The sequence below is a fragment of the Arachis duranensis genome, chromosome 3 (genome assembly GCF_000817695.3).
Source record: "Arachis duranensis cultivar V14167 chromosome 3, aradu.V14167.gnm2.J7QH, whole genome shotgun sequence".
NCBI classification, from domain to species: Eukaryota; Viridiplantae; Streptophyta; class Magnoliopsida; order Fabales; family Fabaceae; genus Arachis; species Arachis duranensis.
Genome location: NC_029774.3, coordinates 130,214,708 through 130,241,759, shown reverse-complemented (window position 1 = coordinate 130,241,759; position 27,052 = coordinate 130,214,708). Strand labels below are relative to the sequence as shown.

Genomic DNA, 27,052 nt, shown 5'->3' with positions numbered 1-27,052 from the left:
ATAGATCGAAAAATATAGATAATATATAGATAAGAAAATAGAGATAATAGATATAGATAAAAAAACAGAAATAACAGATATAAATAAAAAATAGAGATAACAGATATAGATAAAAAATAGAAATAACAGATATAGATCAGAAAACATAGATAATAGATATAAATAAGAAAATAGAGATAATAGATATAGGTCAGGAAACAGATATAAAAAATATTGATAAGAAAACAGAAATAATAGATATAGATTGAAAAATAGAGATAAGAGATATAGATTAAAAAATAGAGATAATAGATATATATCGAAAAATAGAGATAATAGATATAGATGGAAAACATAGATAATCGATATAGATAAAAAAACAGAGATAATAGATACAGATCAGAGAACATAGATAACAGATATAAATAAGAAAATAGAGATAACATATACAGATCAGAAAATAGAAATAACAAATATAGATCAGAAAACAAAAATAACAGATATAGATAAAAAATAGAGATAACAGATATAGATCGAAAAATATAGATAACATATATAGATCGAAAAACAGAAATATAAGATATAGATCGAAAAATAGAAATAATAAATATAGATAAGAAAACAGAGACAATAGACATAGATTGAAAAACAGAGATAACATATATAAATTAGAAAATAGAGATACCAGATATAGATCGAAAAACAAAAATAACAGATATAAATAAGAAAATAGAGATAATAGATATAGATTAGAAAACAGAGATAATAGATTTAGATTGAAAAATATAGATAAGGGATATAGATAAAAAAATAGAGATGATAAATATAGATAAGAAAATAGAGGCAGTAGATATAGATAAAAAAACAGAGATAATAGATATAGATAAAAAATAGAGATAACAGATATAGATCAAAAAATAGAATTAAGAGATGTAGATAAAAAAACAGAGATAATAGATATAGATCGAAAAATAGAGATAAGAGATATAGATCGAAAAATAAAAATAATAGATATAGATATGAAAACAGAGATAATAGATATAGATTGAAAAATAGAGATAATGGATATAGATAAAAAAAAACAGAAATGATAGATATAGATAAAAAACATAGATAATAGATATAGATCGAAAAAACAAAGATAATAGATATAAATAAGAAAACATAAATAATAGATATAGATTAGAAAACATAGATAATTGATATAAATCGAAAAAAATAGATAATAGATATAGATAAGAAAATAGAGATAATATATATAGATAAAAAAATAGAGAAGAGAGATATAAATCGAAAAACAGAGATAACAGATATAGATCGAAAGACATAGATAGTAGATCTAAATAAAAAAACAGAGATAACAGATATAAATCGGCCTTTTTCGGGCGATAATGATTTATTATATAACGTTTGTTTATAAAGGTGCAGGTAAGCTTGAAGCCACTCGAAAAGTTGGAAATGTGGCCTATAGAAAGAAGAGTTTTTATTTCGAGGCCCTACGGTGAGCGCCAATTATTTTTGTAGAGATTGACCGGTGTATAGCTCGTCTGCCAGTGAATGCTTGTAAGCTTTCCATCAGGATGAGGTATACATCGGCAATGAGAGAACAAGTGGGTGGGTACCTACAAAAGGCACTCCAACGCTCAAATCAGTAAGTAAATAATAAACTTTGTAGAATGTAATGTGCCAAATAAACATTTTACCTCCGGTTTATATTTTAGGATGAAACATCGACAATTATATTCTCAATAATTTGCATGAATGGAAAGTAATAGCATATAAGGGTGTTACAATATTTTTTTGGTGCTTGTTATTGATAAATGATTTATAACATATACTGTTGAATTATAATATTAAGGACAAGTTATAACGACCATATCACATAACTAATTTATAATGTAGACTGCCGAGTTATAGCATTAAAGATGAGTTATAGCGACCATATCAAAAAAATTTTTTTGTGACTCTTTTAAAATTATTTTTGTATTGTTACTTGGGATTACCATTTTAATAGTTTGTTATAAAATTTGTAATGATAAGTTCCCAAATTCTTTTCACCTAACCAAAGTTGCAGAAAAAATAAAGTTTTTTTGGAAAAAAAAAGGGGAAATCTTAAAAAGACGTAAAGAACCCAAGAAGGGTTTAGTTCGATTCGAAAGAACGAGAGAGCGTGTGAGATTGTCTGATTCATTGGAAAAACTGATAAGTGCGGATGGGCAGCAGCGGCACGGCGGTGGAGAAGTCGGAGGAGCAGCTCCGCAATGAGATCGATGAGCTTCTCCGCCAACAGCGCGAGGTCACGCATTACTCTCTCGCCAATTACCACACCACTCTACTTCCACTCTCTCCAATTTATTCAATCGATTCTGTTTCTTTTTTGTTCAATTTTCTCAGATTACGGAGCGGCTTCGTGATCCTCGAGGCCTTCGAAGGGGTCCCTTCTCAGCTCCTCGCCGACAACCCTTTCCTCCCCATGTCAGTCTCACTCCCCCTCTCCCTTCTTTTCTAGAGCAGAAAATATTATCTTTCTTGTAATCTGAGTTTAGGGATTTGGTTAAAGAGTGTAATTTGACATACAGGGAGACAGGAATGAACCGGAAGGTCAACCTCCTGCTAAACGCCGACTTTCTTCTGCTGTTGTCAGGGTAATAACATTATAATCTTCTCACTTTCATGTAATTTGGTTCTTTTTGTACATTAGAGGATTAGAATAGATCATAGGAGGAAGCATAAGATATGGTTTAAGTTGATTCTGGCTTATTAATTGATAAAGGTAGAGGAGGAGGGAGAATTGATTCACGATGATCTTGCTCATGCACCGAAGAGTGTTAACACTAATGGGGCCAGTGCTACTAATCAATCTAATTCTCAACACCAGACTGGGTGGTCTAGGAGAGACAGAAATTCCAACATGGTAATTCTCGGCGTATTTGTTTTTGTCGTGACGAACAAGTGTTGCTTCAGAATTTTATATTTCTAATGCTATTGATATGTGCTGTTATCTAGGACTCAGACACTCCTGCTGCAGAACCCGTTCCAAGGGTATTGCCAAAGAATGATGATCCTCGCTTGGTTAACAGGAACAAGAGAATGCTTGGACAGCTTCTTGGAACTTTGGAGGTACCTTGCATCGGTTACCTAATTCTTTCAACAGAATTGTTGTATAATAAGCTCAACTTAGTGGAGCAAAACTGCTTCTCCTTACATAAGCAGTCATTGACTCATTGTTATTATTTCTCAATTTTTATATGTTTTATTTTATGCTTTTTTACAGAAATTTAGAAAGGAAGACATGAAACTCTCAGGAACAGAGGCATACATGCGGAGATCTACTTCTTTGCAAAGGGTAAGTTTGTTTAATCCTGTAATTTATATGAAGTTTATCCCGACTAAGAACTGTTTTGTGAATATGCATACTTTTATAGACGACTCACTGAAGCATATTGAATTTAGGATTAATACATTATCTGGGTTCATACTTATGCATAAATATCCGTTTGGCATGTTCCTATACCTAGGTATTACTATACAATAGGTATAGATTTTAAATCAAGATTCAGGACTTCTTTTTTATCACTAGCTGATTGTAGGAGCATAAAAATACATTGCAATTTTCCTAATCCATCTTTTCAACTGATAGTTGTGCTCTTTCCTTCCTAATATTTATAAAGTGGCAAAGTGCAGTTAGAGTAACATGAGATTTGTTTGGATGATATGATCACCTCGATTTCAAAAATCGAGTTTTTTTTTTTTTATATTTTACTTCCTCTCTTTTTGTGTGATAACAGTTAAAATTCTTCCTGATAGTTTCAAATACTTTGAAATGTTTCCTAGGCTGAGCAAAGAGCACGTGAAGAAAGCGAAAGGCTAAGGAAAGAGGAGCGTGAACAAATTGCTGAAAAACGCAGGAGAGACTTGGTGGGCTTTCAAATGATACAATACTTTGCTCTTCATAATAGAGAACCAAAATTTCATATGATCTCACTTAACTCATACTTTTTCTATTTGTTTTCCAATTTTTCATCAGACACTTCGGGCACGTGTGGCTGCTAAAACTGAAGAAAAGAAGCTGGAATTGTTGTTTCTTAAGTGGAGTGAACATCATAAAAAACTTGGAAATTTTATAAGGTTTGTGTTCTTCAAATGTGAACTTGAAGAAGCATGATTCTATTCAAGACGATTTCCTTGCCTGTCATATCAACAACTAGGAATCTTTAGTTTCTAACGTCATGAAATGGTTTATTCCTGTGCAGGTTATTTTTAATTTTGGTCCAAAAGTGTCCATATTCACATTTTATTGAGACAAAGATAAGTTTCAGCTCATGTGCATTGTAGTGTTGAAGCAACTTGATGACTGGATGTGTTCTGCTAATTGCAGGATTTTAGGTAGAAATATGAAAGTTTTCCATTGATCTTATTGGTCCCTTGTTTGATTGAATATGCTGTCCATTTTTCTCCCCCCAGGACTAAGACAGAGCCTCCCATATATTATTTACCTAAGAAGCCATTACATGAAGATGCTGCGATATTTGAGAAGCAGAAAGAAGAGGTTTGATTCTTGGAACCTGAAAACTAAAAGATGAGACTGCAGACTTGCCATTTGTTATACTAGACCACCATGGGCAGTCGTCCAGCATTAGCTGCCCTGGTCGATTCTCAAGCATTTCTCTATTCTCTTATGTTGCTTTATGGATAAATAAGAGTTCTTACTAGCAAATAGGGCAGCAATTGAGTCAAAGTAGTGACCCTTGTCAAATCTTATATATATATCTCAAATATACAGAGGGCATACTTGCAAATAGGTGGAAATTTTGGCCAACCAGAGCTGAATTGTGGTCTTGTTTTTTCAATAGAATTTTATGATTATTACTTATTATAATTATCAAACTTCCTGTCAAGTTTTTTCAATTTTATAGCTTGCATAATGCAAACAAATTGGTTTGATATTGCCTTTAATATGTAGTACCTATGGTTTTGTTTGTATAAGAAATTTGTATTGTCAATTTGTAGGCTTTTCTAGAATGGAAGAATGCAAGGAGAGAGGAAGTGTCTGAGTATCAGAAACAAATTGGGGAGCAGTACCTTGCAAACGTTGAGAAAGATATGGAAAGATGGCAGAATGCAAGAAAAGCTCGGAAAGTAAATAACAACCAGGATTTACAGGAAACTATGGACAAAGAATTGGATACACATAGGCTTGAGCATGGTCCAAAGAAAAGGAAAATACCTGGTGGAAGCAACAATGAAGATGATGAAGATGTGGAAGACATCAATATTGGAGAGGAAGACTTGATGGAGGATGTTTTAGAGGATGATGCTGGTAGAAGAGTTGATGAAACAACCACCGCAGAAGCAAGTAACCCTAGTTATGATCCTGCAGTTGATTCTGATAATGTAGACCAGAAGTGATGGCCAACCAGGTCATGTAGTTTTCAATGATTTTTAATGTTTTGTTGCCTATTCCATGCTTTTTCTAGGCTACTATAGATAATTAGATATACTTTTCTTTTAAGCCTTCCATCTTATTACCTTGAGATTATAACATTAAAATGAACCCTTTTCACTTGTTCTTTTATATATTATTGTCTTTTGAATAATCATAGTGATGCACGTGTTTGTTTGTGCCTTTAAGACTCACCAGCCAACCCAGTTTAGGGTCATTTTTAGTTTGCACATTTTGAACTTGCTTTAAGTTTTTGGCTAAGGAGTAAGAATTCCTCGAAAGTTCTGTTGGACGTACCTAGTCTCCTGCTCACGCTTAGCTTAGTTAAGGCGGCAGGGCATCTGGTTCTGCACCACATCAACACCACATGGTACCTGTTCATGTAGCTTTTGTTCATTCACCTTGGAATGGGGTACTTGTCTCTTCCAGTACTATTCCAAAGTGGTAAAGTGACTCATAAATTCTATTAATTTCTTAGGAGCCCCTCCCCCTCAACCGCAAGGTATTTATTACTATATTAAAAAATAACCCTTCTCCACATGCAATGACGAGATCAGCTAGAGCTATAGAAACACAACAGATTCCTCCCCCAAAAGAAAGTGGTGGCCAGTGTAGCTTTTAGAGCTCAGGAAGGAAAGGAAGCCTTTCCAACGAGATGACACAAAAGGGGAACTGAAAGGAAGCTTCCAACGGTGTGGTTTCAGATGAGCCAGCCCAGCCTGTAACACACTGTTTTTCTTTTCTTTTCAAGTGTCCAACTTCACTTTGTTTCGATCTTGAGTCATCATTTTATATACAGCCATTAGTGACAGGCCTAATCAACGATAGCTTTCCTAATCCCGAGGCAATTTATGGAAAATCCGCTGCATTGTGACATTAGCATAATTATCAGATTGAAGTTGAAACAATAACCAACAGAACATCTTGAGTCTTTTTTTAGACTTTAGTTACTACCTCATTCACAAATCACAATGAACATTTCCTCACTTTCTGCATATCGAGTTATTGCATAATCTCTGCATAATCTCCCATGTCCACATGTGAAAACCGGCCAGCAAATTAAAGCAGAATGACAGAATCTCCCTTTGTGTAAAGTAACAATACATACACACACGTTATTAAATCAATTATTAAATTCAACTAAAAACACTTGTTCCTTCTGAGAGTAAATTTATTAACTGGGAACTAACATGCATACTTTAGAAAGTCCCGTGTGTAATCTTTATCCATTTGAATATAACCAACAAGCCAGTCCGATCCATAATCATCAAATTAAAAAGCTATATTCCTTCTCACTCGCCACTCACTAATAACACTCCATTCAAAAATTCAAACTAAACATAACAAAAACAGCATTTAGAGAGTAATAAAAAAGAACAAAAATAATGATGACAAGAGGAGGGAACCCACCATTTCAGCCAAACGGGGAGTACCAGATATCAAGGCTACCACCACCACCATCGCATTCCTACCGGCCTCAAAACCGCCAGCACTACGCCCCGCCGCCGTCGCGGCCCCCCTCTTCATCTTCGAAGTCGTCGTCGTGCAAGGCCTGCTGCTGCTGCATGTTCCTGCTGGTCTCCTTCTTGTCCCTCGTTCTCCTTGTAATCCTCTTGGCATTGGTTCTATCCATCAAACCCAAGAAGCCACAGGTAGACCTCATTCAAGTGGACGTACAGTACGTTTCCATCACCTCTAACGACCCCGCAACAACTGCAACTACTGCCACGCTGTCCCTCGCCATTCGGTTACTTTTCGCGGTGGTGAATCCCAACAGGGTTGGGATCAGGTACGGCGATTCCAGGTTCACAGTCATGTACCGCGGAATACCTTTAGCTAGGGTTCTGGTGCCTGGTTTCTACCAGGATCCGCACTGCGTGAAGGACGTCGTCACCGCCGTGGCTGTTGATCGTCTTAACTTGCTTCAGGCTGATGCCGCTGAGTTGATCAGTGACGCAGTCATCAATGACAGGGTCGAGTTTCGGGTTCTTGGTAACGTTGCTGCTAGGATTCGTGTCCTTCGTCTCTTCGATTCTCCTCGTGTTCAGGTTCCTCCATCTTCTTTCTTCCTTAGAGTAATAGTAGTTATCATGAACTCATTTTTAATCTCTAATCTTTTGCTTTGATCTGCACTGGGCAGGTCTCTGTGGATTGTGTTATAGTGATTAGTCCACGAAAGCAGTCTCTGAGTTACAAGCAGTGTGGAATCGATGCATTGAATGTTTAAAGGAAGATGAAGACTGGGTAGTAGATAGTTGAGAATTGATTATTTGAAATATTTAACTGAGTTATTATTTAACGGTTTATTATATTATCATTTAACAATTTTTAACTATAAATTTACCTTGAAGACAATGAAGACAACGTGAATTTTCACTTTAAAAGATATTCATGTCATGAAATCATACGAGTTTGGAAGACTACTTCTCAAAAGAGACATCTAACTTATTAGTGATAATATATTATTCAACATTTTGTCAAAGGATATTTGTAGATTTTTTTTTCCAAATTACTTTTACTTTTCTAAATTGTTACTTCACTTGTAAGACAAATGTAAAGCAGAGAAAAAAATGAGTACCTTGCTTCATTTCTTGTGCTCCCTTCGCCAACTCTATATCTTTTGAAAGTGTGTGGAAGTGAACTCAAACTGTCTTCATTATTTTTTCCCCTCAAGAATATTCTTTTTTTTTTGAAATATAAATATAATATTCTCAATTGGTAAAACTTAAAACATGATTGGCGAAGTAGAGAAATAGATGAACATTTTGAATTTGGATAGTTTACTTGATTAATTAGGGGTGTGTTTGTTGGAAGAAAAGAAGCACGTTCAAACTTCAAAATCACATTTACAAGAAGCAATTATTTTTAGCTTATGCGTTTTTCTAATGGACTTTTAGTTATCAACACTAAACCTTTATTTACCTTTTATTAATTTTATTTTTATGCATATTATTGTACTATAACAATGACTAATGTTAGTGTATTTTATAAAAAATAGAGTGATATTCTTTAGACAATAATTAGAATACAACAGTTAAAAAATAGATATCATCATTTTTATTTTGAAAAGACCATTCATTTTTATAAATTCATGTAAATATATAATATAAAAAAGTATATATAAAGTGACATTATCAAAAATAATAGTGACAATATTATTATTCTACTAGTTATTTTAAATTAAAAATTATGATTATTTTAAAAAGATATATACTACAAATTAATATTTAAACTTTATATCATGTTATACCATGATAAATTAGACAACCAAACAAATAAATTATTTTTATAAATTTAAATTATCGATACAAGATATAGAAAATATATGCTCAATAAAAATATCATAAAAATAACGTAATTAGACATATAATTTTTGTAAAATGACTATCCATATCTTCGCATATACACATGTATATGTTAGATATTAACCTTATTTTATATATATATATATATATATATATGTATGTATAGAACCTTATTATAAGATTTATCTTAAGGAAACTAATAAATTAGGTTTCTTTTTGGATATATCTTCTCTTTTCTGTTCAGCAAAAAATGCCTGAAAATAAATTCTAAGTGTCTTGAAAATTGTTAACCGTGACCAAAAACTAAAACAGAAAACTAGTTTACAAGTAATCCGCATCATCGCCCAATTTAAAGTGTTGGCTACAAATTTTTGGCAAAGGCCCTAATAGCGAAAAAATATAAAAAAGGCATTCTATTAATCATATGTAAGTATAAATTGGTTCTTTAAGGACCAAAGGAAATATGTTATTTTTGTGGTTATAATGATTTTTTTATATTAATTTTTAATATTATATAAATGGTCTCTAAATTGATAAAATTATAATGAATGAATTGGAAGATAGTCTAATTATATTAGTAATTGTAAATATAAATTTAATATAAAAAATATAAATTTATTTGTGATAAATACGTATTTAATAAAATTAATTTATTATATATATATATAAGTATCAATTCTAAATAAAAAAAATCAGTTATCTCTTTTTGTTTTAATGCTACCAAAAAAATATATAATTAATTCATATATTTTAACAAAATTATCACTGAAAGTAAATATCAAATTTGAAATTGTTATTTACAAACTATGTAATTTGTATATATTCAAACTAATTTGTAGATAAATATTGGTAATTACATATATCATGAGTAATAAAATTATTAATAATACGATGATATTATTTAATTTATTATTCATATAATTCTATTAATTAAGTAAATATAGTAAATCTTTTAATTGTTTTTTTATATATTTAAAATGAAAATTTTCAATCTTTCTTTGATTTTACATTAATATAGTAATTAAAGACAAAAAGGTTACACATATATTGATTACGGTCTGATTTTAATTCTTTCAAAATTAATAAAAAATAATATATTAGCAAAATCTACACTCATAGTTATAAACTTGTATTTTCGTAAAAATACACATACATATAATAAAAAATAAAGATTTAAATTTAAAATTTCCTCTTTTATATACAAATACTCAGTGTCATTAAGTTAGTAATTTATTTTTTTATATAACTTAAATAAATTAATCAGTTAGTAATTATTTTGTTAATCATAAATAAATAATATTTGATATTATAAAATATAAAAAAAAGGCCCTTTTACCTGTAAAATTATTTAATTGTATTACAAATTAAAATTTGTTTTTTAATTTTAAAATATTGAAACTCCAAATTTATTTTTAAAAGGTAAATATTTTTTCACATTAAATATAAAAATACCAAAATATCCTTTATGTAATAATTTTAAAATTGGTTTTATCTTTGGTAGAAAAAGTAGAAAATGAACCCTTATAAACTAATAATGTTTCAGATTCTATATTAGTTGCTTATATGAGCCCATACCATAACTATGGTAATTAAAAATTTGGCCCTATATGTATGATAAATTTTAAGTAGATGGTGTTAGATTTAGTCTAATTTAATATCATAGATGAATGAAAATTTGTTTAAGTTAAAACGAATTGAAAAAATTGTAAACAATGATCATTATAAATATTTTTATAAAATTTAAAATTTTTTACAATAAGAATTTTTTTAACTATTGTACTTATTTGTATAAAGTTTGAAAATTTGTATTGCATTTATTATATTTTGCAATGGATACAACTAGAATAACAAATAAGATTGAAAATAACTAACAAGTACAAGAAAATTTTTTGAACTTTATAAACAAATTAATACATTTTAGTTGTAATTATTATTTTAATTTTATTAATAATTGAGATTTTGTTGCGTATTTATAATTATTATAAATATTTTTATAAAATTTAAAAGTTTTATTGTATTAATAGTTACAACTAATCATGATTCATTTAAATTCTAATTTTTTTAGTCAATCATTTAAATTTAATGAAATTTTTAAAATAAAATTAGTTAACAAATTAAAAGAACTGACATTTAGAATTTAAATACATTTATAATTATTAATTATGATGCTTCAATTATTTATATTTAGAATTTTTCATATTAATTTAAATTAAATAATATTTAATTGTTATAATTTAGTAAATCTTTAATAATGGTAAATAAGTAGTGATCAATAATTAAAATTGTTTGTAGTTAAAGTACTTAATAAATTATTTTAGTCTTGTAAAGAAAATTATACAAGAATTTTTAAAATAGTGAGATAAAAAAGTCTTTATTTTATATCATAATAAACAAATTTTTAATAAATTAGATAATAATAATAATAATAATAATAATAATAATAATATATAGGTGTGGATCTCGTAAACGCTCTCACAGATCCCAAACCAAAACCCTCCGTTTAATTCGATTTTATCATCTTCACTGTTCTACACTGCACCATCCAATTTCAGATTCATAGAGCACAACTGACCAGCCAACCATGTCTCTCAATCTCCGCCAGAAGCAAACCGGTAATAATTCCTCTTTCGCTCTCAATTCAAATGAATGATTACTCCATTTTCAATTCAATGCATTGTGTTTGATGTTGCTTGATTGAATCGGATCCAGAATGCATCGCGAGGATGCTGAACCTGAACCAGCCGATAAACGCGTCATCGACGACGGCGAACGAGGAGGTTTACAAGATCCTGATCTACGATAGGTTCTGCCAGAACATCCTCTCTCCATTGATCCACGTCAAGGACCTTCGCAAGCACGGCGTCACCCTCTACTTCCTCATCGACAAGGACCGCAACCCTGTCCACGACGTCCCCGCCGTCTATTTCGTCCAACCAACTCCCAACAACATCAACCGCATCCTCTCCGACGCATCCCGCACCCTCTACCACTCCTTCCACCTCAACTTCTCAACCTCCATCCCCCGCCCCCTCCTCGAAAACCTCGCATCCGGCACCCTTGCCTCCGATTCCATCCAGCGGATCTCCAAGGTCCACGATCAGTACTTGGAATTCATCACTCTTGAGGACAATTTGTTTTCCTTGGCAGATAAGTCTTGTTTTGTTCAGCTTAATGATCCTTCTGCTGGGGACAGGGAGATTGAGGGGATTGTGGAGAAGGTTGTTAATGGGCTCTTCTGTGTTCTCGCCACTTTGGCTGTTGTTCCAATTATTAGGTGCCCTAGGGGTGGACCAGCTGAGATGGTTGCATCTGCATTGGATCAGAGGCTAAGGGATCATTTGTTATCCAAGAACAATTTGTTTAGTGAGGCTGGGAATTTTGTTAGCTCGTTTCAGAGGCCAGTGTTGTGTATCTTCGATAGGAACTTTGAGTTGGCGGTGGCAATTCAGCATGATTTTAGGTACCGGCCACTGGTTCATGATGTGCTTGGGTTGAGGTTGAATAGGTTGAATGTCCAGGGGGAGAAGGGTGGGATGAGGTCTTATGAGTTGGATAGTTCTGACCCCTTTTGGGCTGCAAATGGGTCGCTGGAGTTTCCAGCGGTTGCAGAGGAAATTGAGACTCAGCTGAATAAGTATAAGAAGGATGTGGATGAGGTGAACAAGAGGACTGGTGGGACACATGGTGCTGAGTTCGATGGGACAGACTTGATTGGTAACACAAAGCATTTGATGAACGCAGTGAACTCGCTTCCTGAGCTGACAGAAAGGAAGCAGGTTATTGATAAGCATACCAACATTGCCACCACATTGTTGAGTGAGATTAAACAGAGAGCGCTCAATAATTATGTGAAGACAGAGAATGCAATGATGAGAGGGACCCTTGAATGGAAAGACCTTCTTGGCGTGCTTAAGGGACCGGGCACCAAGATGGATAAGCTTCGTTTTGCCATCCTGTATCTTATTTCCTCTGAAACCATTAATCAATCAGAAGTGGACACTGTGGAGGCAGCACTAAGAGAGTCAGAGGTTGATACTGCTGCTTTTCAGTATGTGAAAAAGATCAAGGCATTAAACGCGTCCTTTGCATCGGCAAACTCTGCCAGCAGAAGTAACATTGTTGACTGGGCTGAGAAGCTCTATGGACAGTCAATTAGTGCAGTCACAGCTGGTGTTAAAAATCTGTTATCTGGTGACAAGCAGCTTGCATTGGCAAGGGCAGTTGAAGCCTTGATTGAAGGAAGGCCAAATCCCGAAATAGATTCATATCTTATATTTGATCCACGTGCTCCTAAGTCTGGTTCAGGAACAAGTAGCAGCCATTTGAAGGGGCCCTTTAAGGAAGCAATTGTATTCATGATCGGTGGAGGTAATTATGTTGAATATTGCAGTCTGCAAGAGCTTTCACAACAACAGCAGCCTCCTAAGCACATTATATACGGGGCAACAGAACTCCTGACTGGAGTGGACTTCGTAGAGCAGCTTACAGTGTTGGGACAAAAGATGGGTTTGGGTAACGTTGCTTCTACCTCCTCAGCCCAGTAGTTCAGACATGACCGTATTCACATTTCGGTTTGCCAATTTATTCTTTGGTACACAAACATTGTAGTGAGATAGGGAAATTCAATATGCTTTTGATGATCAACGTCTAGAAAGGATAAAGAGTTTTGTGCTTATATATTGCTTCATAGATTATAAATCAAAGGGAGCTGCTGATCTCTTATAGTTTCCTGTAGTGTAGCCGTTTAAGTTTTTGTTCATTGTATTAAAAGGTTTTCATTTAAAAGCATGATATCTTGCCTATAACACAATCCTCAATGCTTTCATTTCCTGTGTAGTGATGATTGAAAAGGCTCGGTCATTGAATATTATTGATGTACAACTATTATGAGTTTATGTAATTTGAATCTTATCATTCTTTTAAACGTTCTTGTTTAAATTTTTGTCGACAGATTTAGCGAGTCCTACCTCCTCAATCACTTGTATCCAAACCAATCCTTCGGTTGTAGAGTTATTTATATTTATTAGGCTGGTTGTTTCTGTTGTGGCTCTTTCTTAATGTTTCTCTACACTAGCTAAGAAAAAGGTGATAAGTTTGTTGCTAACTGAGTCTGAGTAATACGTGGAATGGACATTGGACGATGAGATGGTTGTATTATAATTTATATGGCTGTCACTCCAACATTCCTGGCCTTGTTAAGTAGCGGTAGTTTGGGCGCTATACTCACAGCCTACAACACTTGGGGTGGGGATAAATAGATGGTAGTAAAAAGGGTTGATGTATAATGTATTAAATTTGAATTTGAATCCGGTTTTACCAATATAAGTTATTGATTCTTCCTTTCCATTTCACTGTTAAACCAAAATGACCCACCAGTGAGGCAGTGACTCTTGGTGGTGGGAGGATGAAAGTTCGCCTATTGTACATTTAACGTTAAATTTATTCAGAAATTTCTCCAATGACCCTCTAAATTGAATGCAAAAGTATGGTAAATTTGCCATCAAGCATTAACATAATGCAAATTTACATTAACAAAATCTGGTAACACGTTACATCTATCAAAATGAACAATCATAGAATTTTTCATTTGACAAAGAAATTGTTGAGGTATGTTTAAGCCTAATATTAACATTGGTTCTATATGAACATAAGGTACAAAATGGGTTCTTGAGGTCAATTTCCATCAGAGCTTGATGCTTTATTTTCAATCCAGATTCTACGTATTGCCTAGCTAGCTGCACACGAGATTTTTGAGAAGCTTAAATCTCTTGACAACTGCAAATTATTTGGTATAGTCATAACAAAACATGATAGTACCTTTTCAACTTTGCAAGGGAAGACTGCAGCTATTTCTGTTATTATATAGGCAATAGTTTCCTACTGCCATTATTCATGACTTCAAATTAATTTGCCAGCGCCACATCCACTTGTAACCGTACTACACACATCCGAGTGCAGGCGGATGCCAGAAGCTGCCAGCTGCCAAGTAGACATGCAATCATGATGATATTTGCACATCAATTTCGTAATCACTGAGTTTCTGCTTAGCTCACAAAAGAAAATTTAAATGCAGTTGAAAAATCGTAACAATTTACCGATCTTCTGAGTTGAGACCAGTTATTGCTATTTTGGAAAATATCTCTGCCAAAAGAAATGCAACATTATTTATGTGATCTATGAGAGCAGCATGTAAATGCTAGAATTTCACAGGTTAACCAAGAATCAAAGAAATACTATACAAACTTACCTCAGTTACCTCTGAAAATTTGCCAGAAGCCAAGCTATTTGTCTTTCAAGTCAATCAAACTAATATTTAGATGAATATCTACTTTCCAGAGGCAGAGAAACTCGTTTATCCTGCCTTGCAATAATAACAATGTTTTAAGTTGAATGTGATTATCTCTATCAGTAGCATGATTAAGAATCTACCCAACTATACCCTGTCTGCTTCTTGACATTATTTTTTTCCATCAACACTCTCACTCGCTCAGCATCATCCCACTGCCCTAAATTAGCATACATATTATATAACAACACATAAGGAGCTGAACTTTCTGGTTCAAGACGGATCAAAGCTTCAGCTGCTACTTGTGCAAATTCTACCTTGTTATGCACTCTACAACCACCAAGTAATGCACCCCACACAGCCTTATCAGGTTTGAATGGCATGCTTTTTATCACATCCAGAGCTTCCTGAAGCTGCCCCTGCCGTGCCAAGATGTCCACGAGAGAGGCAAAGTGCTCAATTCTTGGCTTGATACCATAGTCCTTAATCATGGAACTGAATTGCCTCCTCCCCTCTTCAACTAATCCTGCATGAGCGCATGCATTCAAGACCGAAATAAAGGTTATATAGGTAGGGTGAATTTTAAGCCTCTGCATCACTTTAAAAAGTTCCAGAGCCTCAGAACCTAGTCCATGAAATGCATAGCCTCCAATCATGGCATTCCAAGTGATCACATCTTTATAAAGTTTCATCTCATTAAACACAATGCATGCATCAGCTATTGCCCCACATCTAGAGTACATGGTAATGAGGGAATTATTTATTGGCATGTCAGGAAGAACAATCTTTGTGATAAACTGATGGATCTGTTTACCAAGGTAGAGATCCACCAATCCAGCACACACACTGAGAACTGATGATAAAGTGTGTCTATCTGGTCTCTCTCCCTCAAGTTGCATCTGAGAAAAGAGCTCAATAGCACCATTATAATCTTCATTTTTTTCATAGCCAGCTATTACAGAGTTCCATGAAATCAGGTTTTTGTTGGGCATCCTCAAGAAGAAATCTTTTGCAAGTCCTAAATCACCATTTTGTGAATACCCGGTTATTATTGAATTCCATGAAAGTGCATCAGGACTTGGCATTTCAAGGAAAAGCTTTGAAGCTTCTTCCATATCTGACACCTGAACATAGCCACTGATCATGGTGTTCCAAGTACAAGTATCTCGTTCAGTCATCCTGTCAAAGAGCTCCCTAGCAGAAACAATGTCTCCTGTTTTCACATAGCACATCATCATTGAATTCCATGAGACCACATTTCTCCTGAATCTCCTTTCACTCTTATTTCCATCTTCACCTTGATAATCTGGAATCTCATCAAAAAGGCACCGAGCTTCTTCCACCATACCTTTTTGGCCATATCCTGCGATCAAGGTGTTGTAAGCTGCAACCAAATCATCCTTCCCATTATCTCCCTCCCCACATTCATGCAAAATCTTAGCAGCAACATTCAACTCACCATTTCTCACAAGCCCTGATATAAGTGCATTGAAAGAAGCTGAATCACGCACCGGAATCCTCCTAAAAGATTCAACAGCTGAATCCACATCGCCATTCAACAAAAACCCAGTGATCAAAGCATTGGAGGACACCACATTTGGCTCAGGCATGGCATCAAATAGCTTCAAAGCCTCCTTCATCCTCCCATTCTTGGCATACCCACTGATAACTGTGTTCCAAGAAACACAATCACGTTCCTGCATTTCGTCAAACAGCTTCCTACCCTCCTCAATGTACCTACTTCCGCGGCATGAAAAGTAACCCGAAATGATGAGGTTCCAAGACACGATATCCCTTTGGGGCATTTCATCGAACAGTTGCCGTGCCTTGGCAATCTCTCTGCGATGCACATAACCACTCATCATCGAGTTCCAAGTAACGGTGTTTCGCTGGTTCATGGAATCAAAGAGTGCTCTCGCTTCGCTTAATCTACCGATTCGAATCAAATGTGAAATCTTCTTGTTTGCGTGGTATAGCAAAGGTGGCGTTTTGTGGGATTTGGTGAGAGAAGCTAAGGTGCGACAGCATGAGATGCAAGGGAATTGGAGTATGTTTCTGCTTCTTAGTTTCCTTAGAGCACCGTACAACGGCGCCATTCTCGAAACGAGAAAATTAGACAATTGGTTGCCGAAATTGTTATTTGGTTTCTGTTAGTTAACAAGTGAACGACAAAGTTAGAACCTTACAGTACGTGTGGGCGGAGGCGGAGGCAGTGGTACCCGCAACGGGAGAGGTACTGAGGTAACAACAACTTTACATGTTGGACATGGATGTAGTGATCATGTTTGTACTTCCAATTTCAAGGGATGATCATGCATTAATGGATTCATCCATTTTAAAATGATACAGCATATGAAGTTTATCGTTTTGGCTTTGCTTTTGTATTACTAGTGTGTTTTTACGAATAATAACATGAGAAAGCTATTTATTGAAAAGAGCCAACTCCGACATATCAAATTTCATTTTTAGTTTTGAAATTCCAAAGATTTGGATAATAATTTTTTTTTTAATAACAGACATCATTTGTAGTTTTAAAATTCAAAAGATTAGAATAATAATTTTGTTTTAAACTAATTAACTCTAATTGACTCACTGCTAATTGATTTCAATCTCACCTCAACTTTTTGTAACAAAAAAAAATGAAACACCATAATAATAATAATAATAATAATAATAATAATAATAATAATAAATGATTCTTTTTTATTAACGAGAAGAATTAAGGGTAAATACCCTTTCCGGCCCCTGAGCATTTTAAAGTGGGACATGTCGCACTTTTATCATCCAAAAACCTCTAACAGCTCCTCAACCATCAACGTTAGTGATCGTTTTGACCCCTGTGACCGGTTGCCAACAGGTTGCCCAGATGATGTGTCAGGTGGAGGCTGAATTGTCAACCCCTGGTACCACGTGTAAGTATAAGTTGTTGAAGGGACTGAAAACCCCCTCCCTGCAACTGAAACGGCGTCGTTGCCTTCGATTCAAAATCCCCCCTTTTTGAATGATTGAAAGGGCTTAGGGTTTGCATCTTGTTGCTATGTGAGAGCACCTGCAACAGTGGACATGGCGACTGCAAATTCTGTTGCTTCATTCAGTCGCAAGAAAAGATGCGGTGTGGGTGAGGAAAGTTGGGGCAGTGGAATGAGTGCCGATAGAAGCATTCTGGAAGGAGCAGAAAGAAGGATAAAGAAGAAATTTGTTCCTCCAGTGTGCAATTGCGGATCATACGCCATTTTGTTCGAATCTGGCACTTCAAAAAATCCTAGGAGACTTTTCTTTGGTTGTTCTTATTTCAAGGTAAATTTTTTGAAATCGTGAATATTTGGGTTGTTGCGTTATTTTGGTAACTAGTTGGAGTTTAACAGAAGACATGTTTGATGTAGAACAACACAGGACATTGCAAATACTTTGTTTGGCTAGATGAGTATGTTGCATCTTTTTGTATTGATGAAGTGCTACAAGATGGAGTAGCAGACCCAACAAAAAAGATGGAAGAAAGAATTGCAGAGATAGAAAAGAAAATGGATGAAGTCAAAAACGAGGAGAAGAACAGTGGTGCTCTTAGCAGATGAAAAGCGTTTGGGTTGATTTTGCTGGGCATTGTAATAGGAAAGGGATGTAGTCTAGTTACTGCTGTATAATGTTAATATTACTTTGTACTTGTAAATTCAGTGTTCTGTAATGGATACAATTTCTGGATGTAGTGAAAGAAAACAATATGAAATTGTAATCAACTATGGCTATGGATTAATAGACATTGTTTACTCAGCTATGAGTATTTTTTTGCATTTCACAGCCAAGAACATCAGTAAGTCTAAACACCCATAGCATAGTAAAGTAAAATATGGTAGTTCTAACCCTAATTTCCTGTAAAGTAGGCTTCGGTCTCTGAGGCATGGGTTTGGTGTGAGTGTGGGCAGATGTTCCATCCTGAACAATGATGTGAGATTACAATTAAGTTATAATATTCCCTGGAAGAAAGATAGAAAAGTAAATGTTCTTTAAAATCATTCCATACCTTGTTATTTCTCCTGATTTTTGGTTGCCAGTTAGGGTTTTTAGGTGCTCCCTTACATGTTTTGAAATAGTGGCCACTTTTCCCGCATTTGCTACAGGTAACCTGGAAGGTCCTTCTGACCTTGTTGCCATTAGTTGGAGCTGGAAGTGTAGCTAATTCCTTTCTCCTCTTAACCGGTCTACTAATAGGTCTCACAATTTTTGGTGGATCTGCCTTAAGTTAGTCAGTTGGTTCCCAAAACTCTTCACTGGGAACAGGGTTGATACAAATATCATATGTCTTCCTTATGGTCTCCATAGTGAGAAATGGAGACACGAAGTCCTCAGCGGATTTCACCTTCACCCTGGATATTGCTGCAACAGCATGAACACAAGGTACACCTACAATACATAATTTCATAAAATTTCATAAATATAACATCATCCATAGCACAACAGCATTACCAGAAAATTGAGTGGAATGACATTCATACACCTAACCTGTGAGCTGCCATAAGTTGCATGTGCAGGTTTGATTTTTCAGGTTAACACCAAGCTTCTGTGTATTCCTGGATACCTCAAATACAACCCTGTCATTGTCACCACACTATTGAGCATTCCACTTGTGACTTTGTGGCTTAATCCATTTGTCCAATTTCATTTGTTGCACGCCAGCCTTCCTTTATATGCCCCTAGAATTCTCTTGTGTCTAGCCGTTTTGTTCATAACATGAACCCGTAGCTCCTCACACAGTGTCAGAATTGGTTTCTACCTAGCCTCCACAATGACTGCATTCCAAGACTCACACATATTGTTTGTCACAGCAGCATTCTTAGGATAGTGACTGAAAAATGCCCTACACCATACATTAGTATCAAACTTACTCATGTACTCCCAAGCTCCATTACTCACAGTTTTCAACCTATCCATTGCAGCCTTGAACTGAACTGGAGTTGTGCTCCTAGCGAATTCCCAAACACAACCTTTAACCTGTTTGTCCCTAAACCTCTTTTCACAATTTTTCCACATATGCAGCACACAGTTCCTATGAAATGCATTTGGCATCACCTCTTGGACTGCCCTCACAAGACCTTGCAGAATAGTACCTCACACAGTTAACATATCAGAAACTAACAATAGTAAAGGCTATTCTAGTAGCTACGTAACTCACCTTCTGTTGATCAGACATCAGATGCCATCCAAATAGCATGCTTCCCCCAAAGTCTTCCTGAAGGCAAGTCAAAAACCATTTCCAATTATCAGTGTTCTCAACTCTGGTTACCCCAAATGCGATGACAAAAACATGATTATTCGCATCTTGTGTCACAGCAGAAAGAAGTTGGCCTCCGTAGTAACCCTTCAAGAAACACCCATCGAGCCCAATGAGTGGCCTGCACCCATTCCTGAACCCTCTTTTGCAAGCATCAAAACTGATATACAACCTCTGAAACAAGTTTGGCCCTTGTGGATGGGGTAACGTGTTCATATGTGCTGTGCTTCCTGGATTGCTCTTGTGTATCTCATTCAGGTAGTCTCTCAGTTTTTCAAACTGTGCCCCTTCACTGCCCAACACAGTCTCCCTAGCTTGCTTTATTGCTCTTGTAATCATCTTCCGATTCAGTTGAACATTATAGTCTTCTTTCATATGTTGCATGGCCTCCTTAGGTGTCAACTTTGGTTGTGTCTTGAGTCGCAATCCCAATTTCTTAGCCACCCAATTTTTATCAGCAAGATTTCTTCCATAGTCCCTTCCACATGTGTGCTCACTGTGAAAGGTCTTGACCTCAAAAGACTTGGTCACCGAGTTCTTGGACACAAAAATCAACCAAGGACAATCTTCCTCTGCACAAGCTGCTCTAACTCTCCCCGGCTCATTCTTCAGGTACATGCAATCCCTTCCATCTTGCACAAACACATCCTTAAGTGCTCTTTTAAATTGCTCCATAGTTGCAAAATGCATACCTAGCCTAAACTGCACCTCTCCAAATCTTTTCCCCTCAGTAAAATCTGGACCACTAGGACCCCTCTCATCATCAGATGAAACGGGAGTCACAAAACCCTCAGATTCATATTCATATACAATGTCAGCACCATCAACACCTTCCTCACCACCCTCAGTTGCAGCCCCCTTTTGCCCCGCATTTCCAACACTATCTGGGCCATCCATATTACCCAGATCCGGCCCAAGACAGCCTCCACTACCCGGGCCTTGGCCTAACACTGAATCTCCACTGCTAGGCCCAATTTCCATTTCCCTATTCAGAACATGTTTCCTCCTCCTCTTACCAGTATATCTCCTGGAGGCCCTTCTCTTGGCCATAGTCTTAGGTGAGCCAGACTTTGAATTTTTCTTCTTTTTTCTTTGTACATGAACAGAGTCATCAGAACTCTCAGTCTCATACCCAGAAGGAGGAGGCTTGTAGGCTTCATCTTCAGCACTCTCGTATAAATCATAGGAGAAGGAAGAAGATTTTTCAGAACCTGTCACCACCAATACATCCTCATCTTCAGAATCCACTTCCTCCACCACAGGCTCATCATCAGTTACAACAGGAATATCCACTCCATGCTCAAAGTAAAGGTGGAACTCCTTCAGATTATTTCTCATGGTGAAGTCGCACATATCGTTGATCTCCTTGTCACCATAAAGCACATGCAGACCATCCTCGAACTCAATAGCAGTTGGGTCATGTCAGTAGATTTCTTTGTATGTCAAGTACCCCAAACCTTTGAAAAGTTCTTCCAAGTCCTTCTTATTTACGAAATCAATATCCATTAGAGGAAACTTGTCTACCTTCCCGCCTAAGTAATGTAGCTTACCATTAGCTCTTAGAAGCTTTCCGCCATGGTTAAATACAGGGATCACAAACACAGACATCTGCCACATTTATAATCCAGATCATTAACGTTTTACCGTAATGCACAATAATGCCAACAACATTATCATCACTAAAAACATTACAAACATATTTTATTGTCCAGAATACTCACTACGTTTATCAACCCCTACCATTACCAAACCATAATTAAAAATAGAGTTTATTCTAAAACCACTTTATCCATTAATCATACTGATCAATACGAACGTAAAGCAGTTCACACCCCTCATAGACATGCATGGAAAACAATTACATTCTTCAACTAACAACGTCAAAATCGAAAAAAGTAACTAACATTTCACTGTCGCCTCACACAGTCAACAACTAACTCCACCACACGTAGTAACTAACCTTTCACTGCCGCCTCACATAGTTAACAACTAACTCCACCACACGTTCGTCGCAGATTTCAATATGCCAAAGTTCCGTTCTAGCTTCGTGCAATGGTTCTGGAGGAAAACAATGGTGGGAGATGAAGTGTTAGGACTTTTTAGTGAATGAGTGAAAAGAAGAAAGAGATTACAGTAAATGTACCACGATGTTGAGGGGGATTTTGAATCCAAGGCAACGACGCCGTTTCAGTTGCAGGGAGGGGGAGTTGACAACTCAGCCTCTACCTGACACATCATCAGGGCAACCTGTTGGCAACCGGTCACAGGGTCGAAACAGTCACTAACATTGATGGTTGAGGAACTGAAATAGGAAATTTAAGAATTGATCATCTTTTAATTACCAAATCATTAACAAGAAGATACTTATTTTAAACAAAAAAAAATTAAACCAAATTAACCGTAATTATTTTTGAAACTTCTTCAGAGCTTATAAAATAAACAAAAACTTCTCCAAATAAAGATAAAATAGAACGAGTAATTCGAAATAATTTAATATTTTAATTATAATCCATGCAAAACCCGAATTAATTCAGACAAAACTTAAAAAAAAAAAACTAGTGTTCCAAGCCAAGACATCACTGTAAAAAGTGCCCCCTTTTTAGTATTTTAATTTTGGACTACCAATGTTCTGATAGATCATATAAATATAACAAACAGCAAAAATACTACAACAGCAACGAATCAGGCCTTCAAGCGACCGAAAAACTTCTGCTTCTCTTGAGTGGTCTGGAAACGCCCATGTCCAAACTTGGAAGAGGTGTCGGTGAACTTGAGCTTGATGTCCTCAAGAGCCACACGAGAGGTCTGCTTCAATAGTGACTGACGAAGAGTCAGAACCCGCTTTTTAGGTCCAACACAGCATCCCCTGACCATAATGTAATCATCCTTTACCACACCATAATGAGGAAAACCACCCATGGGGGTAATCTCCTTCTCCGTCCTGTCAAATTCGGTGATGGCAGTATGTGATTCTTGACCTGACTTGCCAAGCTTGTAGATCTTTTTATTCAACTCAGTTCGGTGATGATATCCATTCTGCCCAGCCCTAGCAACTGTGAAAGAAACACGAGCAGGGTGCCAAGCACCAATACAAGCAACCTTCCTTAGACCCCTGTGTGTCTTGCGTGGAAGGCGAGTGACACCCCATCTAGTTACAACACCTTCATAACCTTTACCCTTGGTCACACCGATGATGTCTATCATCTCATCTTTTTGGAAAACAGCATCAACTGGGATTTGCTTCTCAAAGAAGCCATAAGCATAGTCCACTTTCTGTGCAATAGTCCCACCATTGACTTGGATCTCCATCAAATGTGCCTTCTTCTGCTTAAGACCCTTCAACTTCCTTATCTTCATTAAACCAAAAAATACATAAACACATCACGTCAGAGCATAGAAGGAGAGGCTTGTAAATCATTTAAGAAAAAAGAGAGATCCTTTAGATAACACAAACAAACCTGACATCATAAACAAATACTACTTATTTAATTAAGAAGAGTTATTCACCATATGGCAAAGACACCATCAAAAGTAAGCTATGTAAGAAAGATGTATGGGTTACCGAGTCATGGTTGAATAGTGCCACAAAGGCATTGTATATGTATGACTCGCTCAACTTTACTGGACACCTCTCACAAATTTCCCAAATGTATCAAACGTTTACATGAGAAGATGCAAGATATCAGACAAATAGAATTAATTGACTTACCTGTGTATGAGCCAGAATGCGAATGACAGTTGCATATTTTTTCAATTTCTCAAGTTGGGATTCAATATCTTTCTTCCCCTCCTCAGTCTCATACTTTTTTGAATACTTGTTAAATGCTTTCTTTTTGGATTTGCACCAGTTCTTGTAAAATCGCCTCTTGACTTCCTCACTTAAATGCTGAGCCCAAACAGTATTCAAAGTGCGAAGACCGCGGGGTGTCTTCACATATCCTACAACTCCAACAACCACCAATGGAGGGGTCTCAATGATGGTAACAGCCTCACATGTCTCCTTCTTATGAAGCTCTGTAATTACATAGAATACGATCCATAATACAGAGAGAGAGAGAGAGAGAGAGATAAAGCACAGTAGGTAAACAAAATAATAGATCCACATAAAATGATCATATCGTGATAATTAAGAGTAGATTATAAAAGCAGGGATAACAAGATTATAAAAGGCATCCCAAATATTTTCCACACCAGATACAGATACCTAGTAATTAAACATAATCAAACAAGGCGATATTATTGAAATTTAATTCATGTTTACAAGTGCCAGGAAAGAAAACCAACATATTGTTCTAAAATGATATAGCTCATAAATAGTTGTTCATGGTATTTAAGTTCAAACAAATTATTTAAACAAAAAATAGGTTGTGGACTATAAAGATTTTATATTGACTGGGAAAATTATGTTAAGTTACATAACTGCAAAATACCATAGCTGATCAATATAGTTAACAAGAGCACTCGCTATAGTATCATGTTATCAAAATTATTAACTAGAAGCTATCATGAGACCACTTACAGACATCAACAAAATAACATGCTTACTTGATCCAGGCTTTTCAACTTCTCTAACAATGTGGGTCATTCCAGCCTTGTAACCCAGGAAGGCAGTAAGTCTGCAAGGTTTAGTAGGATCATCTTTTGGGAAAGCCTTCACTGCAGTAGCAAAAAGAAAATTAGGTAAGGGGGATCGAATAAAACACACATTGAAACCCAATCCACATCAACCAGGTGAAAAATTACATAGATTAGTGCACTTCAGGAAAAACTACAGAAATTTCGGATATAAAACATTCAGACATTAAAAATTACAGATATATATTTGAACTAAAAGTCCTCTCTGATTGCAAAGAGGTTCATGTAAAGGTGAAGCAAGAAAGAGACAAAATAAACATAGCCTGGAACACCTTTGCTCAAAAGAGTGAGGTGGAAGTACCATTAGTTACTTACCTTGGGCAAGAGAGCTAACAATCCATTGCAAGATGTTTTAAGTGAACAAGGTAATCAACATATTCTACTAATGCTTAAATATTAATTATAAATAATAACGTATAAAAATTGTTTAAAACCCTAGAAGCATACATGAATCACAGTCTTAGTAGAAAAAAATTATTTGATTTTGACTCGTTTATATTAACTACCAAATGCTTTTTCAATAATAGGAGCAATAAAAATTTCTAATGTACACAAAGAACAAATATCACAGAACTGAAAGCCTGCAAAATATATTAGCATGGAGAATTAAATATCCACACATATCAAATGCTTGGAGAGAAGAAAAAAATGAACCCATACAGTTAAGTCCTGGAAATATATACCAGCTCTTAAGGTTGGAATCTAAGTAATTCATTAAAAAATAAATTTAGCTTGATGACTGATATAAAGTTCATGGTTACTACTGTAACTATGTAACTATAAAAGCTTACTTTTAGCCAGCTCAAATAAAAAGTTGGTCAAATATATTTGATATTTGCTACAAATGCATATAAATAAACATGAACTCACAGTAATGCAGCATATTCCCTCCTATAAATATCAATATTAGAAATTAGAAAATCATATTAAATTTGAACATTGGAAAAAAATATATTTTAGAAATAAAAATAGAAAATATACATGTGCAAATGTATATAGTTCACAGGAGATATAACCTCAAATATGATAAAAGAAAAAAGTGTTTCCAACTACACATTGCAACACAATAATCATATCAGCAACTCCATGCAATGACGAAGAAATGCTTCCATACCAAAGGCCTATGGCAAAATCTATGCCAATTCTCTGGCTCCTTTATGTGTTCCGTTCCAAAAAATCCCCACAGAGGAATTTGGATAGAAGGGCCGTTTCAAAGACTCCAGCCTTGATAAACTAATCAGTTCTTTCTGGAAGCAATTTCACTCATCAACATGAAATGGCAATTCAATGATTATGCATCAACAAATGCACATGCCATAAACCTTTTAACTTTTAAAATAAAAAATAGGAACCGTTCAAAATCATGTAACTGTAGAAGGTTATATCATTTCCGAAAATCTCTTTCACACATACCGGTTAAATACTTCAGCTAATTTCACTAACTAGCTCAAACAAAAAAACCAAACACAAAGACGCATATAACCTTTTCCACGGTGACGAGAAGCTCGCTTCCTTGGAAGAAAGCCAAGAGAACCGTGTCTCGGGTGCTCGAATTTCCTGTGAGACATCTTAACCTAACTCAACCATAGAAGAAGAATTAATCCGTAAACGCATATCTAACATGACATAAGTGTAACAGATCCATCAAAGTAACAAGAAAGGCAACGTGAATTGTAATATCCTCCGTAGTAAATTAATTAAGATCCACAATGTCAAATGCACGCAGATCAGAGCATAAATTTAATTGACGAAAATTGATAACGCACCTAAAGAGAGCGAGAAGGAGCAGATTTCGATGTCGATTATCAGATGCGCAGCTCTCAGCAAAGTGAGTGAGGTAAGTTTCTCAGATGAGACACTGCGTTTATATATAGAGTGCTATCGTGCTGTAACGCCGCCGCGCTTCCAACTGTGTTGTGCCCTAAAAATGAAACGTGCTTTCGGATCAAAACTTTTTCTAAGAGATCCAACTAGTTAGGCCCCAAATAACCAAACCATGACCATCAGGCCCTAAAATCCATGAAAATTAATATCTACTATATATCAATTGTATTTATCGATCTTTAATTAAAAAAAATCAACTCTTCTATAAAATAAAAAATAATTTTTTGATAACCTAGAAAAGATTAAATTCTATA

The 27,052-nt window shown here is 35.5% G+C and overlaps 5 protein-coding genes across 10 annotated transcripts; 3 read left to right on the top strand and 2 right to left on the bottom strand.

Moving 5' to 3' along the window:
• The first annotated feature begins 2,070 nt into the window (after nt 1–2,070).
• On the top strand, nt 2,071–5,579 carry LOC107481724 (uncharacterized). The gene is made up of 10 exons (XM_016102026.3): nt 2,071–2,275; nt 2,374–2,454; nt 2,559–2,624; nt 2,753–2,893; nt 2,986–3,099; nt 3,254–3,325; nt 3,814–3,897; nt 4,007–4,107; nt 4,444–4,528; nt 4,990–5,579. The coding sequence occupies exons 1-10, from the start codon at nt 2,192–2,194 to the stop codon at nt 5,386–5,388; spliced, it is 1,227 nt and encodes a 408-aa protein (XP_015957512.1). The 5' UTR covers nt 2,071–2,191; the 3' UTR covers nt 5,389–5,579.
• A 1,102-nt stretch (nt 5,580–6,681) lies between these two features.
• On the top strand, nt 6,682–7,767 carry LOC107481591 (NDR1/HIN1-like protein 13). 2 transcript variants are annotated; one of them, XM_052259736.1, is made up of 2 exons: nt 6,682–7,470; nt 7,585–7,767. In XM_052259736.1, exons 1-2 carry the CDS (start codon nt 6,808–6,810, stop codon nt 7,585–7,587), a joined length of 666 nt encoding a protein of 221 aa, XP_052115696.1. In that variant the 5' UTR covers nt 6,682–6,807; the 3' UTR covers nt 7,588–7,767. The 2 variants fall into 2 exon arrangements, with proteins under 2 accessions (XP_052115696.1, XP_015957347.1); XM_016101861.3 differs by having other exon boundaries at nt 7,563–7,767.
• A 3,409-nt stretch (nt 7,768–11,176) lies between these two features.
• Nucleotides 11,177–13,627, top strand: LOC107481727 (SEC1 family transport protein SLY1). Its single transcript, XM_016102029.3, has 2 exons — nt 11,177–11,339; nt 11,437–13,627. Exons 1-2 carry the CDS (start codon nt 11,309–11,311, stop codon nt 13,269–13,271), a joined length of 1,866 nt encoding a protein of 621 aa, XP_015957515.1. The 5' UTR covers nt 11,177–11,308; the 3' UTR covers nt 13,272–13,627.
• Nucleotides 13,628–14,249: 622 nt separating this feature from the next.
• LOC107481725 (pentatricopeptide repeat-containing protein At1g62260, mitochondrial) lies at nt 14,250–17,389 on the bottom strand. Of its 4 annotated transcripts, none has more exons than XM_052258937.1 (3): nt 14,975–17,389; nt 14,545–14,868; nt 14,250–14,462 (listed from the first exon to the last, which is right to left on the bottom strand). In XM_052258937.1, exon 1 carries the CDS (start codon nt 17,107–17,109, stop codon nt 15,145–15,147), a length of 1,965 nt encoding a protein of 654 aa, XP_052114897.1. In that variant the 5' UTR covers nt 17,110–17,389; the 3' UTR covers nt 14,250–14,462; nt 14,545–14,868; nt 14,975–15,144. The 4 variants fall into 4 exon arrangements, with proteins under 4 accessions (XP_052114897.1, XP_015957513.1, XP_052114896.1 ...); XM_016102027.3 differs by having other exon boundaries at nt 14,250–14,706; nt 14,823–14,868; XM_052258936.1 differs by having other exon boundaries at nt 14,250–14,699; nt 14,823–14,868.
• A 5,359-nt stretch (nt 17,390–22,748) lies between these two features.
• Nucleotides 22,749–26,845, bottom strand: LOC107481728 (60S ribosomal protein L3). 2 transcript variants are annotated; one of them, XM_016102030.3, is made up of 5 exons: nt 26,681–26,845; nt 26,398–26,488; nt 24,825–24,935; nt 23,989–24,293; nt 22,749–23,630 (listed from the first exon to the last, which is right to left on the bottom strand). In XM_016102030.3, exons 2-5 carry the CDS (start codon nt 26,480–26,482, stop codon nt 22,962–22,964), a joined length of 1,170 nt encoding a protein of 389 aa, XP_015957516.1. In that variant the 5' UTR covers nt 26,483–26,488; nt 26,681–26,845; the 3' UTR covers nt 22,749–22,961. The 2 variants fall into 2 exon arrangements, with proteins under 2 accessions (XP_015957516.1, XP_052115307.1); XM_052259347.1 differs by lacking the exon at nt 26,681–26,845 and having other exon boundaries at nt 26,398–26,621.
• Between the last annotated feature and the right edge of the window lie 207 nt (nt 26,846–27,052).